This window comes from Rana temporaria, chromosome 3 (assembly GCF_905171775.1).
Source record: "Rana temporaria chromosome 3, aRanTem1.1, whole genome shotgun sequence".
NCBI classification, from domain to species: Eukaryota; Metazoa; Chordata; class Amphibia; order Anura; family Ranidae; genus Rana; species Rana temporaria.
This window is the reverse complement of record NC_053491.1, coordinates 237,476,044-237,492,306: the sequence shown is the minus strand read 5'-3', so window position 1 is coordinate 237,492,306 and position 16,263 is coordinate 237,476,044. Positions and strand designations below refer to the sequence as shown.

The window sequence follows — 16,263 nt, the reverse complement described above, 5'->3', positions numbered from 1 at the left end:
TCCTCATGCCCGCTCACATCCACTTGGTAACATTTTGTGAACGTATTGACTGAAGACCAGGTTGCAGCCTTGCAGATCTGAGCCATGGAGGCCTGGTGATGCTCTGCCCATGAAGCACCCACTGCCCTGGTCGAGTGCGCTTTTACATGAAAAGGAGGAATTTTCTTCTTCTTTAAGGGTTTACTTACAGCCACTTTACAGACTGATTACTGTGTAAATTGACTGGCAGGGAAGGGGTTAACACTAGGGGGCGCTGAAGGGGTTAAATGTTCCCTAGTAAGTGATTCCAACTGTAGGGGGAGGGGACCGATCCGTGTTCCTCTGTACTGGGAACACACATTGGTCTCCTCACTCAACAGGACTGTGGATCTGTGTGTATACACACACACACACACACACACACACACACACACACACACACACACACCCACACACACACACACCCCCACACACACACCCCCACACACACACCCCCACACACACACACCCCCACACCCACCCACGGTCCTGCTGCGATTGCGGGCACCGGGTCCCGCGCGATGCTGAGGGCGTGCGCCCCCCTAGACGGCCAGGACGCCATAGGACGTCCACCCAGTATGGGAGATCCCATCTGTGGACATCATATGACTATGGGCGGGATGTCAATTTGTTAAATACCTGACACACGCCAAACGCTGCCACGGCAGGTTAGGTTACAGCGCCAGCCATACTAAAAGGAGCGTTGTCCAGACTTTTATTCACACAAGAAATGGCCGCGTCTATTGTCAGCAAGCGCCACTTTTTGGTGAATTTCTCCTCCATTGGATAAAGAAAGGCAACATTTTTTGGGAGAAGAAAATAGCTTATCTAGGTGTTCCCAGTCAGCATAAATACGTTTTTCCAATAAAGAATGGACCGGGAAGATATATGCTGCCTGCAAGGATTTTAATGGATCCCAAGGAGGAGACGGGGTCTCAGCAGATTCAGTAGAGGGCAACTTGTACGTAGTACGCACAGCTTCTGTATAGCATTGCACCTGCACACTTGAGAGCCTGAGAGGCAGAAAATAGTTCCTCTGAATCCCCCGAATCATCCAACTGCTCCTGATCCTTGTCCCCTGATGGTGTTACATCATTATCACTATCAGAATCATCTGAATGGGGATCTAGAGCAGCAGAAGGGGACCTATCTCGCTTTCTGCAAGGATGCTGCAATCCATTGTTCCCTCTAAACCAGGGGTCCTCAAACTATGGCCCTCCAGTTGTTCAGGAACTACAATTCCCATCATGCCTAGTCATGTCAGTGAATGTCAGAGTCTTGCAATGCCTCATGGGATGTGTAGTTCCGCAACAGCTGGAGGGCCGTAGTTTGAAGATCCCTGCTCTAAACCCTCCAATGCTGCTGCTAAAGAGTCCTCAACGACATATGCAGGAGCCAAAATGTTGGGAGAGGCTGCAAAGCCTGACAGGGGCAATGGCTCATCCTGTGCGGCTGCCTCAGGTCTTTCAGGGGAGGATGGGATCAGGCCGACATGTCTAGGACCCCTAGATCCAGATGGCGATACCTTAGTGCCCTTTTCCCCTGCCCCTGAACCCCTTCTACGGGGAGACATAGTCCCAAACTAAAAAGCAGAGATACTAAATACAGGTGCATCCACTGCTGAGCTAGTCCAGCAATAAACTAAAATGCCGCTAAATTTGTGAGGCCTGGTGCTTAGTAGGCGTCTTAGGGAATGCCTAAATTTCACTCCACACAGAGGTGCTTACGTGCCCCAAAGCCGTTGAGTCCCTCTTGCTTACATGGCTCTGGCGTCTGAGGCTTTAAACATCAGCCCTGCGCTCGCGGTGTGGGTCGGCGGCAACCACAGCCCCCCTGCTTCCCGCCGTTTAGCGTACAAAAGCGGGGGAAGCAGAGGGGGAGAGGTCCTCCAAACGAGTGCCGTGGGACCCGGGAAGAGGAACCCCCCTCAACATGACATTGGCAGAGCCTGAAGCGGAGGAAGTGAGGCGATCAACAGGCCGACTGACACTGAGCTTTTAGTCCTGGAGATCATGGCAAGTAACACACCAGGTATGTCTCTTTATTCCCTCTAGTGGCGGATTTAGGCAAGACATGCAGCTACTCACAGAAGAAAATCCTTAAGATTTTTCTCAGGATTTTCTTCACCTACATTTTCCCTGCCGCAGGATACAGCTGAAGATCAGACAGATCCAACCTTCACCCATCACCCATCACGGCGGGCTGTGTTGTGCCAACCTTCAGGGTTCCTATTTAAAAGGAGCAAGAGGGACCTGTAGAAGACTCTGCCAGAAAACTTTGCGCATTTTTAAATACGTGCCAAAAGTGCTTGATCCCAGAGCCCAGTCCTACAAGAGACATTACAGGCAAAACCTTGTTCTTCCACGGGGCCCAGGTACCATCCATTTTGTAATTTTTTTCGGGCCTTCTTGGATGGATGCGGATGTACAGCTCCTTGACCCCCGGTGGGATCCCTCAGTAGAGCTTTCTTCTTGGCACATCTTTAACCGTGACCAACACCTTAACCGCGTCCAACACTGGCAAAAAACAAAACAAAACGTGGTACTCTCCATATAGGAGGGGTTATATAGGAGGGGAACTTCTCTTCTAATTAGGGTGTGCCAGTGCCCAATCACCTAATGGTGAGCTATAACCCAGTAATTAACAAGAGCTCTGTGTCCCGTAATGTACAAAAAAGAAATAAGGCTTCAACCTAATAAAACTATACACCACAAAATATGTGTAATGATTGTAGTGCAACATTAATGTTCTAGTCACACTCACGGTTATATATAGTTTTAATTATTTGTTTTGTTACGTTGCATCAATAGAGTACATTTTTTCTTGAACCCAAGAATAATATTTAGCCTTGGTCCACATAAGTGCAGCAGGATGCCTTTTCTGTGCTTTTTTTAATGGTGTGACATTGCACATTTTTATTACTGCTGCATTTTTTATGGGAGGAAGAGGCGAATGGGTTTTATACAACAAACAAAAATCAGCTAGTTTGCCAGGGACTGGCTGAATTTCGATGAGCGCATGGCTATCCCTGCTCAACTTTTGTCGAGTGGCAAGCTGGAAAAACTTTTTTTGATCAGCGGCTGATCAGGGTATTCTGACAGCAGAGTCCCACTGTCCAAATACAATGTCGGGGCAGCGATTGCTCTATCCATTTTGTTTATGTGGATGGAGAAATCTGATTTTTTTTTTTTGGGACAGCCTGCAGGCTTAATGGAAAAAAATAAATAGTTTGTGTCCAACTAAGTTTTCATAGCCAGGATAATGAGGTTTACCACCTTAGAATAATGAGTAACCTACAGTATAAAGTCTAATCAATCAGCTTTTATTACCTGTAATCCAGTTTTTTGGGTTGTGCAGGTGAGGGCAGTTATAGATAACCAAGTACTTGATGCAGGAGAAGACTTCATTTACAGCTTTCATGCCAATGTCAGTGATAATGCCGGGGTTCTCTGCCACATCTGCCAGGCCATACTTCATTAGATCAGCATTAGTCATCTTACCTGAACACAAAAACAAGCCTTGTAAGATGTCATGCATAGAAAAGATAATGTGATTTTTGGTTTACTTGTAAAGCCTTTTCTTGAATACATCACAGGACATCATCTCCATTATGGTAAGGTTATGTTGCCACCTTCAGATGGCTTGACACTGGCAAAAAAAAAAAAAACAGGAAATACTAGGGTTGTCCCAATACCGAGTATCGGTACCGATATCGAGCATTTGCCCGAGTACATGTACTCGGGCAAATGCTCCGATGCTTCACCCGATACCTGGACAATCAGGGTGATCAGTGCGGTGGGGGGAGTTACAAGCTCTGATCACCCTGTATAGATTTTAATAAGGCCTGACAGCCGCACACCACCCCCCCCCCCCTTCGGCTGCTTTAGTGAAATCTATACAGGGTGATCGCGCTTGTAACTCCCCCCACCGCACCGATCACCGCGGACTGTCCTTGTATCCTCCTCCAGTCCCCCTCTGTTCTGCTGCTGTCCCCTCCGTGCTGCTCCATGCACCCCTCTGTGTCCTCCTCCGCCCCCTCTGTCCACGATCTGCCAGGATGGAGAGCAGAGGTAGGAGCCAGTAAACACGGCTCCTTCCTTTTGCAAAGGATGAAGGAAGTGATCACTGACTGTCCATTTACATAACTGAAACAACGTAACCTGCGATTACGATGTCTCAGTTTAAGAAAGGAGAGGCGCCGCGGTCTTTCCATTAATTTTCAGTGCTGCTGAGAAAGGGACTGGGGAATCTCTATCCTTAGTCCCTTTCTCGGTCTCAAAAGGGGAAATGTAAGCAGTCTTAAGACCCCTGATATCTCACCAAAGCCCCACAACAGGGCTGATAAAAAAAAAATGCAATAAATTAAAAAAGAAAAATTAGAAAAAAATCAAAAATTTTAATAAAAAAACAAAACAAAACAAAACAAAAAAAACACGACACATCCACCCTCCCCTCAAAAAAATAAATAAATATAAAAAAGTATTGTAAAAAATGATTTTTTTTTTTTTTTTAAATACACACACACACACACACACACACACACACACACAAATGCAGAAGGGTAGGGTCCATGTGTCCTGTGATAAACGTCAAGATAAGGATTTTACAGGTAAAACAAAAAATCCCAATTTTCTTTATCAAACATTCCAGGACATAGGGTATCTCCAGCTCCATTACTATAGTGATATCCCAAAGCACTGAAAATGAGGGGAAGGTAACATGGCAATAAGTCAACAATTCAAAGAACTAAAGAAGAACAGGTTAGAACTGCTCATACCAGCCTGCAAAACTCACAAACTGAAAGTGAAGCCCCTTCAGACCATAAGCTTAAAAAATAAGCTGACAGATCCATTGAGAAACCATACATTTTAAAGCTGCTCGACTACCTTGGGCCTTCAGGAAGCACAAAGCCGAAAACGTCAAACAGCCGAAATGCAGCAGTCGACTTTAGGCACCACCTGACAGCATGAATCACATCCAAAGTGTGGAAAGCCTTGTCCTCCTGTGTGTGAAGCTTAGAGCAGAAAGATAGCAACACAATGGGGGTTATTTCCGAAAGGCAAATCCAATTTGCACTACAAGTGCAAAGTGCACCTGAAATTGCACGTGCAGTCGCTGGTAATCTGAGGGGTAGATCTGCTGATTTTATTATTCAATCATGTGCAAGCTAAAATGCTTTTTTTTTTTAATTTTCCTTGCATGTCCGCCTCGGATCAACAGCAACTGCACTTCCAAGTGCACTTTGCATTTGTAGTTTGCACTTGTAGTGCAAAGTGGTTTTTGCCTTTAGTATAAAACCCCCAATGTCTTTTTTTGCCAGTGTCCAATCACCTGAAGGTCGCAGCAGAACCCTATAATAATGGAGATGAAAAAGCCTCATGTCCTGGGAAGTAGTATAAAGAAACATATGGCGTGAAAGAGTAAAAAGACTGTCAAGATTGTTAAACATTATAATTGCATACCATCTGACACAAAACAAAAAATAAAACAAGGAGAGAAGTTATGTGGTGGCGCAATAATTTAAATAATTAAATATTTAAGTCAGCAGCTACAAACACTGCCGCCATCTTCAGTAAGGGAAACAAGCAGTGAAGCCGTGCGGCTTCACTGCCCGTTTCCTACTGCGCATGCGCGAGCCTCTTTGTGAATGGGCCGGCTGCTCTCTGGGATACACACAGTTCCCAGAAGGCAGTGCGCCCCATTCACCAGAGGACACCGCGACTAGGACGGAGGAAGAAAAACCGGAGTTAGGCTTACCGGTAACTCTGTTTCTAGGAGTCTTCCAGGACAGCCTCTTGAGACCTTGGGCTCCTCCCTCCGGGACAGGAAACACGTACACCCTTTTCTTTAAAGGGCAGTCCTCCAGGTCTCCTCCTCAGTTTGTCCGAGAAATAACAGAAGACTCTGAAAGACACAATCTACACATCGTTAGATCATTACCACACTACCAGTTCCTAGATTGACACCGGGTGGGAAAAACTCCGGCTGTCCTGGAAGACTCCTAGAAACAGAGTTACCGGTAAGCCTAACTCCGGTTTTTCTCTAGTCGTCTTCCAGGACAGCCTCTTGAGATAAGCAAGAAACTTACTCTTTTTAGGGTGGGACCACTGTCTGTAGGACCCTTCGTCCGAAGGCCTGATCTTTATCTGACATAAGGTCCAACCGATAATGCCTTGCAAAGGTTGAATAGGAAGTCCAGGCTGCCGCCTTACAGATCTCTTCCGGGGAAGCTCCGGCTCTCTCTGCCCAAGAAACTGCAACTGCCCGGGTAGAGTGGGCTTTGACAATCGGTGGTTCTTTACCCCCTATCTGATAAGCCTCAGTAATTAGCATCCTTAGCCATCTGGCTATAGAGGATTTAGACGTACCGTAACCTTTACGGGTACCAGAAAAATTAACAAAAAGGGAATCACTAAGTCTAAACTGCTTAGTGGCCTCTAAATAAAATAAAATATTTCTTTTAACGTCCAGTAGGGACAACAATTCCCCCTTATCATTCTCTGACGAGGAATGCAGAGTTGGTAGGATAATATCCTGAGTTCTGTGGAAGGTAGATGCCACTTTTGGCAAATAATTTGGGTCCGTCCTAAGAATGACCCTATCATCTAAAACCTTCAGGAAGGGCTCTCTAATAGAGAGGGCCTGAAGATCACTAACTCTTCTAGCCGAGGTTATGGCGACTAGGAATGCTGTCTTTAATGTCACATGTTTCAGAGAAGATTCCTCCAGCGGCTCAAAAGGCTTGTTGGTGAGAGCTTTTAGTACCAGCGAGAGATCCCACGTAGGGCATGCTTTAACCCTAACGGGCTTGGATCTTGCCAGGCTTTTGAAAAAGTTTCTAACAAAGCGATCTTGCTGAAGGGGAGTCTCCAAAAAAATGCTTAAGGCCGCAGCCTGTACCTTGAGGGTGCTTAAGGATAAGCCCAGTTCTACCCCAGCTTGCAGAAAATCCAGCACTGCTGGAATATTAGTTTGGAAAGACCCTTGCTCCAACCTCCAGAAATTGAACTTTTTCCAGATCTTGGAGTAGATAGCCCTTGTCACTGGCTTGCGACATTCCAGTAGGGTTTTCACTACCCTATCTGAAAAGCCACGGGCTTTTAAGAGTTGTTCCTCAGAAACCAAACAGTTAATTTCATGCTCTTTATCCGAGGGTGAAGAACCGGACCTATGGACAGTAGGTCCTCTCTTTCCGGAAGTGACCAAGGTGGATATAGAGCCAGTCTCTTTAGGCTGGTGAACCAAGGTCGCTTCGGCCAAAACGGCGTGCCGTGCATTCCCTGATAAACTTCTGAATTACCCTGGGAATTATGCTCGAACACAACCTGGTTCAGACACCACTCGTCCTGATTTACTGACTGTCTGCTGAGAAAGTCGGCCAGGGTATTTAGAGATCCTTTCAAGTGGACTGCCGAAAGGTATATCAAATTCTTCTCTGCCCAGCTTAGAATTTGTGTCGCCGTGGCCTGAAGGGCTGGACTTCTTGTGCCCCCTTGTTTGTTTAGGTAGGCTACCGTAGACGCATTGTCTGTCCTTACTTGTAGGTGTTGTCCTACTAGGCGACTCCCGAAAGTCTGTATGGCCCTCAGGACGGCCAACAGCTCCTTTTGGTTTGATGACTTTAGGACTTCTGAAGAGGACCATTGTCCCTGGGTCCAAGTCTCCTCTAAGTGGGCTCCCCAACCCTTTCCGCTGGCGTCCCAACAGCTCCTTTTGGGGTGGTCAGCACCAGGGCAGTTGGGGGTTGCCATGAGAGCCCTCCCTCTAGGTTCTTTTTGGACCGCCACCACCACAGATCTCTTTTGATTCTGTCTGGGATAGGCATTGGAAGGTCCAACCCTTCCTTCCTGCCATTCCAATGTTTGAGCATAAGCCCCTGTAGGGGGCGTAGGTGGAACCGGGCCCAGGGCACCGCTGGGAAACAGGCTGACATGAGTCCCAAGACTCTCATCACTTCCCTGATGCTGGCTTCTAAATTTGTTTGAAGCTGTGCAATTGCTTGTTCCGATTTGTGGAATTTTTCCAGTGGGAGAAAGGTCTTTCTTTCCACCGAGGAAATTCTGTATCCCAAATACATGACTTCTTGGGAAGGTACCAGTTGTGATTTGTCCTTGTTGACCAACCACCCTAAGGAGCTCAGGAAGGACAGGGCCACCCTTAGGTCGCTCTCTAGTTGGGGACCTGATGGGGCTAAGAATAAGAGGTCGTCCAAGTATGGAATTACTGTGATATTCCGTGTTCTCAGGTGCGCCAAGGCTTCTGCCAGCACTTTGGTGAAGATTCTTGGGGAGGACGACAGTCCAAAGGGGAGAGCCCTGAACTGGAAGTGTTTGATTGTCGTCCCCATCTTCACTGCCAACCTCAGAAATTTCTGACTTTCCGGGCGAATTGGGATATGCAGGTATGCATCCCTCAGATCCACCGTGGCCATAAAGCAATTTGGAAAGATAAGATTGGTCACTGAAAAAATTGACTCCATTCTGAAGCGCTTGTACCTGACAAACTTGTTCAGGGGGCGCAAATTCAATATCAGTCTGTATTTTCCTGAGGGTTTTTTCACCACGAACACGTGTGAATACACTCCTAGACCCTTTTCCGCTAGGGGAACCTCCACCAAGACTCTCTGGTCTAATAAGTCTCCTATTAGGAGGCTTAAGGCTTCCGCTTTCTCCCGATCTTTTGGTAGTTGGGTGATTAGAAGTAATGGAGGGGGAGGGGACAGGAATTCTAGTCTGTAACCGTTTTTTATTATATCCAAAACAAACGGACTGACTGTAGACTTTGTCCATTGCAGGAGGAACTCCCCCAGTCTTCCTCCCACGGGGACCTGAATGTCACTGGGTTTTGGGGGTAGCCTGAGGAGGGTTGAACAAGATACCCCCTCGACCTCGTCCTTTCTGGTTAGCCCAGTGTTTTTTAGGACGGTTATCGTCTTTATGGTTCTGCTTGAACCCTCGAAAAAACTTTCTATTCCCATCTTTTTTCTTTCTCTCGGGAAAAGCTTTCTTTTTATCCTGCGTCCTTTCCAGAGCCTCTTGGAGGCCCGGACCAAACAAATGGTCCCCCGAAAAAGGCAAGCCGCAGAGTTTTAGTTTTGACGCTGCATCTCTGGTCCACGTCTTTAACCAGACTGACCTTCTGGCCGCATTAACCAGGGCAGCTGATCTAGCTGCCAGCTTCACTGATTCAGAAGAAGCATCAGCTAGAAAGCCTACAGCTTTCATAAGCAACGGGAAAGATTTCAGAATCTGTTGCCTAGAAGTACCCGCTGTAATGTGGGCTTGAAGCGGATTGAGCCAACATTCTAGATTTCTAGCCACGCACGTAGCCGCCAGAGCAGGTTTTAGTGCAATGGTGGAGGCATCCCATGCTCTTTTGAGTAGTATTTCACCCCTTTTGTCCATGGGATCCTTAAGACATCCAAGGTCGTCAAAGGCCAGGTCGGTTCTTTTAGAGACCTTGGCTAGGGGTGCATCAAGCTTGGGGTTTTTGTTCCAGGGCTGTGATGCATTATCCTCAAAAGGGAATCTCCTTTTTAAATTCCCCGCAAAAAAGGGCCTTTTTTCAGGCTGCTCCCACTCCTGCAAGATAGCTTCTATTAGCGACTTGTGGACAGGGAAGACCTTGGTCTTTTGAGCACTGCACCCTTGGTATAACTGGTCGTGCTTTGATAACTGGACCGGTTCCTCTCGAATCTCTAAGGTTTCGTAGATAGCATTAAGCAATTCTCCTACGTCCTCTAGAGATAACTTGTATCTTGTCCCCCTGGAGGAATCTTCCTCTACCTCTGAGCCCGATGCTGAGTCCATCTGGGAAGAGGCTTGGGACCGTGTGGACCCACCAGCCTCTTCCTCCTGCTCAAACACTCCGGGAGTGGCCACCAAGGATGGTGCACTAGAGGCTTTATAAATTGGGGATGGCATTTGCACCCTATCCATCATCCCCCTAAAGGAGCTGAATGTGGATGCCAATTCGTCCCTGACAGATGTCAAAACTTTATGACATTCCGCAGTGGAGTCGTCTTTAACTAAACTGGCGATGCACTCAGCACATAGAGGCTTTTTCCAGCTAGAGCCTAACTTCTCCCCACACACAGCGCACTTTCTTTTTGGGGCCTGGACTGCTGCCTTGTCCTGAGCTTTGACCTGCAAGCAAACACATAGCCAAGCATAATCGTCAGAAACAGCCCCTATGACCACACACCACTGTGAGATTAGTCAGAAAATAAGTGCGGGGGAGTCCCTCCACCAAGTTCCCCACCCAGGGAGGGAGAAGTGATAGTGGTCTGTTTCCAGACCTAATCCCCCAGAGTAAGGCAGAACGGCCTCGCCCCCTTACCTGGGAGATGCCGGAGCCGGTGGACCCGGAGTCTGTAGCCCTCGCTTCCTCCATCAGTCCCCGTGTTGTAAACAGCGCTGCTGCCGTGAAACACGCCGCTCCGGAGCCTTCGTTCCTCTGCTGCGCCTGTTGACGGACGGGACCACATCCGTCGGCGCCCCTTGATGACTCGTTCCTCTGACGCACTTCCGCCCGAGGAACGAATCCGCCCCGCCCCTCAGCGCCGCTCCGGAAGAGGAAGTAAGTGCCGGGCGGCATGGCTAAGCCAGCGTCACTCACCGCCGCCATGCTGAGTCCCTGCTGTGGAAATCCACGCTACTGAGGCCAGGTACTGGGGATAGGGGGGAGGATTTTAAGCCCCAAGGGTCCCCGCTCTCCCCGAGCGTAAAGGACAGCAGCAGGAACTTGGTGACCTCCTCTTCCGACCAGGAACAGAGGGGTACCAAGGCAGAGAGGGAAGTCCAGCATTTTCTTAGTCCCTTGACGTGCTCCTTCCCTTCTGGCAGGAAACACAAATAACTGAGGAGGAGACCTGGAGGACTGCCCTTTAAAGAAAAGGGTGTACGTGTTTCCTGTCCCGGAGGGAGGAGCCCAAGGTCTCAAGAGGCTGTCCTGGAAGACGACTAGAGAAAATTGGATTGGATTAAGGCGACCTGTGGAGCTAATAATGTTGGGGTATATTTTGGACAAGCAATTAGAATGAGTGTTAAAAGATATTTAACATTAAAAAGCAAGATCGGTTGCATGTGATTAACAACCATTATGCCACAAGTTTGATAAATGAGAACTTTCAGACAACTACCGATATGCATATTTGCTCTGCGTTAGTGACTCAGTTTGGTCAGTTACCTCTGAAAGGAGAGCTATATGTTTTTAAGGCCATTATTTAAAAAGTAAACATGTGCCCACACTATAGTGTTTAAATATTCAGCACAAGCAGTAAAAGCAATTAAAAAAATATAAAATTCTCTCTCTATTCTATTTTCCATCTCTCTATCCTCATTCTCTGTAGATGCAAGCATTGTGGAACAATTCATCTTCACAACAGAAGCACAGACATTTTAGCAACATTTTCATTTAAGCAGAATCATGGCAACCTGCAAGACTTCTGATGTAAAACAAACGTGTGTTTGTTAGAAACGAACTAAAACCTTATTAAAATTTCTGCAAACTCCCCATTTGGTCCCTCATCTCTCCCGTACCTGTGTGGAAAAATCACATTTCATTTCTATTAAGAGACTGTCTATTGTGCGTGCCAACAATAGATGGCATCTTTATAGGAATAAATAAAGCTTTTCTGCATGTAGGAGAATAAAGTGGGAGCAGACAGAATAGTTTACACTGCGCAGGAAAAGGGTGGGAACAAGATTTTGGAGACGTTAGGTGCAACCTAAAAAGACAACTATATGAAAGTATACTTTAACCACTTCCATACCATGCACTTACGCACCTTCCTGCCCAAGCCAATTTTCAGCTTTCAGCGCTGTTGCACTTTGAATGACAATTGCGCAGTCATGCTACACTGTACCTAAACAATTTTTTTATCTTTTTGTTCCCACAAATAGAGCTTTCTTTTGGCGGTATTTGATCACCTCTGCGATTTTTATTTTTTGCGCAACAACTAAAAAAAGACCAAAAATTGTGAAAAATAAAGTTTATTTGTTTCGGTTACTTTTTTTGTGAATACGTTTTCTTCTTCGATTACGGGCACTGATATGGTGGCACTGATGGGCACCGGGCTTGGGTGGGCACTGGGCATGGATGGACACTGAGGGGTGGCACTGATGGACACCGAGGGGTGGCACTGATGGCATTGCTGGGCATCACTTGTTCATCCCAGTGCCCATGTTGCCAGTCAGTGCCCATTTGTGGGCACTGATTGGCATCTCATTTTTTTTACTGCCCCCTTCCCTGGTGCTCCAGTGTGGGCTTCCGAGGGGGGGCTGCACTGATAAACAATCAGCGCGAACCCCCCATCAGGAGAGCCGCCGATCGGCTCGCGTCTGTCAGACGCGAGTGAGGAAGAGCCATCAACGGCTCTTCCTGTTTACATCGTGATCAGCCGTGTATGGACACGGCTGATCACGTGGTAAAGAGGCTCCCCCGGAGGCTCTTTACCGAGATCGGAGATGCAGGGTGTCAGACTGACACCCTGCATCACCGATCGCCGCGTGCCCCCACGGGCGCGCGCCGGCATGAAATCCTGCAGGACGTCAATAGACATCCAGTCAGGATTTCACAACCACTTCCCGGACGTCAATTGTCCATTGACCGGGCGAGAAGTGGTTAAAAAAGTTGCAAAGATTTCTTCCTGAAATGTTTCAGGCTTTACAGGTATCAGGATATTCATCGACAGCAACATATGCTGGTTTTATCGGGTACTGGCATCCCCAGTTTACTTAGGAAACCACACTTGCAGTTACATTTACTCAGAATTCTATTAAAATGCTCTAAGAATTTAAAAGACAAGCAATTTGAAAAAGTTAGACTGGCCTATTACACAGTTTCCTTACATTGTAGCAAAAACTCGTCAACGTATCCCAGATGTAAAGTTTCAAATTGCGGGAACTCGAGCTCTGCCATCTTCAGTGCAGAAAACACTCCGTCTTTGGTCAGAGAGGGCTGAATGCGTACTTCGTGTAACCTTCATGTAAGCATATACAGCATTAGCATACAATACATAAGCAGAAAATTCAGGAGCATTACAACACAATGAATGCATTTCAGATATGTGCCTTGTGCAAGTCTTATGCTAGAATCACCTTGGTCATTATGGTGCATGAAATGAAGGCTTGTGACCCACAGTGAAAAGCTGTGTTAGGCCGGCCATACACAGTTTGAATCTGATCCTGCTGAACCGGTCGAGATTCGAACCGTTAATGGGCAGGCTGAATGTACCAAGTTGTTCAATCAACTTTGTGATAACCAAGCTGCCGGATTCGCTTCCGATCATAGTCTTCTCCCGGTATGGACAGCTTCCCCAACCCATGCTACCGCCAGGAGCAGACAATTGTTCGGTAGGAGGGATTCTCCCGTCGGCACTGTCTTTGTTGATAGGGGAATCATGCAAATGTATTTTCTGCAACCCGTGGCAGCAGGAAATAAACTTACACGGTGTATGGTTGGCCTAAAAACTGAGATTATATTGTACTTCTATTAATCTGCAAAACCAACAACGGTATATACACTGTATGTTTGACAAGCCAGCTTACACATATCAGTCTTTTTTCAAAATTTCAGTCTGCGAAATTGTGTGCATATTGACCCGATTTTGTTTGTACGTCTGAAGAACTTTAAAACCAGTGAAATTTACTTTAATGCCTTTTGCACAATGCAGCTTGAAAAAGCAGCGTACAGCGTTTTTTTAAGTGATCTAAAATGAATCCTATGGTTTACACAAGTGCATAAACAAGCACTGTATTCTTGAGTAAAAAATAAATTTAAAAATCTGCCTTCCCGCACATATACTGTACATGCAAATACGTGTAAACACAAATGCCTGAAATTATGTCCAGATATGCTAAATGCTCAAACATCAGTACCATGTACAAGAGGACTAAAAAAGGGCATACCGGTAGGTATGATTTTTTTTGCCAGGTCCCTACCCAGGACCCCTGTGATAGCACTAACGATATGGTCCGTTACTTTTTATACAGATGTTTACAAGGCCGATGAGCCTCTCTCTTTTGTACGATATCATCACTTATTGAACGCCTCAGCATTCAGAGATGTACATCTGTATGTTTCCAGGTATTCTTACATAAAGCACCCTGTATGTTTTTAAATAAAATCAATAAAAATACTGAGCAAGAAAGTGATTTTCTAAAGCTGTGTGGGAAAAACTGAACTATAAAAGCCAGTTGTTAGCTATGGACAACAGAAGCAGTTGGGGAACTTGTCTCAGACACTTTTTATGAATTCCTCCCACTATATTGACTCACAGCAAACACTACATCAATTGTGGAGTGATTTCTACCTAGTACATTTGATTTGCACCTTGACAAAGTTTTAACTAGATGTACTCTCAAAATATAAGTAGAGAAAACAGCGATTGTAAAAAGTACTATGCACAATATACCTACCTTCTAGCAGCTGTTATTATGAGGTAGCCAAGGTCCACTTCAAGAGCATTCTTACAAGCTCCCAAAACAATCGTATGTAAATTCCGAAACCCTCCTGAAAAAGACCAGCACACAGTAAAACAGCTAGCTAGGAGGTGCAATTATATTTAAATTCTAGAAGAACCCATTACTAAAATACCTAAAATGGAGAACGAAAAAGAAAAAGAAAAAGAAAAAGAAAAAGAAAAAGAAAAAGAAAAAGCCCAAGCCCAAGTGGGGACAAGCCCAAGTGGGGAACTCGTATTAAGGTTAGGTTAAATTGGCAGTAAATGTTTTTTCTAAATACAGGTAAGCTCATCATAAAGCTAACCTGTAGGTTAAATATATCCTACACGTGCACAGTTTAGGAAATATTCTAGTAAGCAGCCGGTGAGGTCATAAATAAAAAAGTTTTGGTGTCTAGTGAGGATACTTGCATGAGATGCAAAGAGCATACAGTAAATATTGGCCATAGAATGTTACGTGTAAAAAAGGTAGCACCAAGGCAGTATCCCACATGCATTTTTATTTTTTAAATACAGCCTGCCGATATACCTAGATTGAACCAGGGATCGTCAAACTACGGCTCTCCAGCTGTTGCGGAACTACAAGTCCCATGAGGCATTGTAAAACTCAGATTCACAGACATGATGGGAATTGTAGTTCCTGAACAACTGGAGGGCCATTAGTTTAAAGGACCCCTGCACCATAAACTGTAAACATTTTTTAATCAACTTCTAATGAAGTATTAACATACCAGACCGCCAGCTGTCCTCCACCACATGTTGGATAAGTCCTCCAAGAAATGGAACTCTAACCAACTCCAAATGTTCCAAGTTGCGAGCAGAAGCCAAACCAGTCACCAGTGGCACATACTTTAAAGAGTTTGTGGGTCCTTAAAATAAAGTGAATACATAACTTAAGGAATGGAAAGGGACTTCAAAATGGAGTGAATAATTCATAATTTGTCTCTACATTACTAACATACTGTATAAAAGTCAAATCAAAATTAGTGGATATGCAATGCTTGTAACAAGCTTACTCAGGTTTCGTTAAGGCCCCTTTCACACTGGGGCGGGAGGTGCGGTGGCGTTATAGCGGCGCTATTTTTAGCGGCGCTATACCGCCAGAATTGCTGCGGTATTCGGCCGCTAGTGGTGCGGTTTTAACCCCCGCTAGCGGCTGAAAAAGGGTCAATACCGCCGGCAATGCGCCTCTGCATTGCCAGCAGTATAGCCACGGCTTCCCATTGCTTTCAATGGGGAAAAAAAAATAATAATCGGTAAACACACCGCTCCTCACACCGCTCAAAAAATGCTGCTAGCAGGACTTTTGGAGCGGTCCTGCTAGCGCACCGCTCCAGTGTGAAAGCCCTCAGGCTTTCACACTGGAGAAACAGAAAGTGGCTGTTTAGGGTCGGTTTGCAGGTGCTATTTTTAGCGCAATAGCGCCTGCAAACCGCCTCAGTGTGAAAGGGGCGTAAAGCCCAACTCTGACAAAAATTTATTCCAAAAAGTTATTTTTGACTTGGCTGCAAAATCCATTTCTTGGAGTACAGTATAGGACGCAGGCATAATGTTGGATGGCTGGGTAATATGGTGCTACCTTTAGCTGCTCAGACAGTGGAAAACAGAACTCTCAGCATCCCAATATAACCCCGTCACATTACCAGTTATTTCTTTTGCAAAAGGTTTTACAGAGGCAAAAGTAAAAGGGCACAGTACTGTAATCCAAGAAATGGATTTTACAGGCAAGTTAACAAAAAAAATACAAATGTTTTATTGTACAGTACAAGACACAAGCATAG

General features: G+C 45.9%; 1 protein-coding gene across 3 annotated transcripts in view; it reads right to left on the bottom strand.

Moving 5' to 3' along the window:
* The window catches only part of FBXO38 (F-box protein 38), a 108,727-nt gene that overhangs the window by 63,319 nt on the left and 29,145 nt on the right, over nucleotides 1–16,263 (bottom strand). For all 3 annotated transcript variants that reach the window (XM_040344501.1, XM_040344500.1, XM_040344499.1), the window contains 4 exons: nucleotides 15,214–15,351; nucleotides 14,439–14,532; nucleotides 12,870–13,000; nucleotides 3,348–3,518 (listed from right to left, as the gene is read on the bottom strand). In XM_040344501.1, coding sequence (XP_040200435.1) covers nucleotides 3,348–3,518; nucleotides 12,870–13,000; nucleotides 14,439–14,532; nucleotides 15,214–15,351 — 534 coding nt within the window. The remainder of the gene's footprint in view (nucleotides 1–3,347; nucleotides 3,519–12,869; nucleotides 13,001–14,438; nucleotides 14,533–15,213; nucleotides 15,352–16,263) is intronic.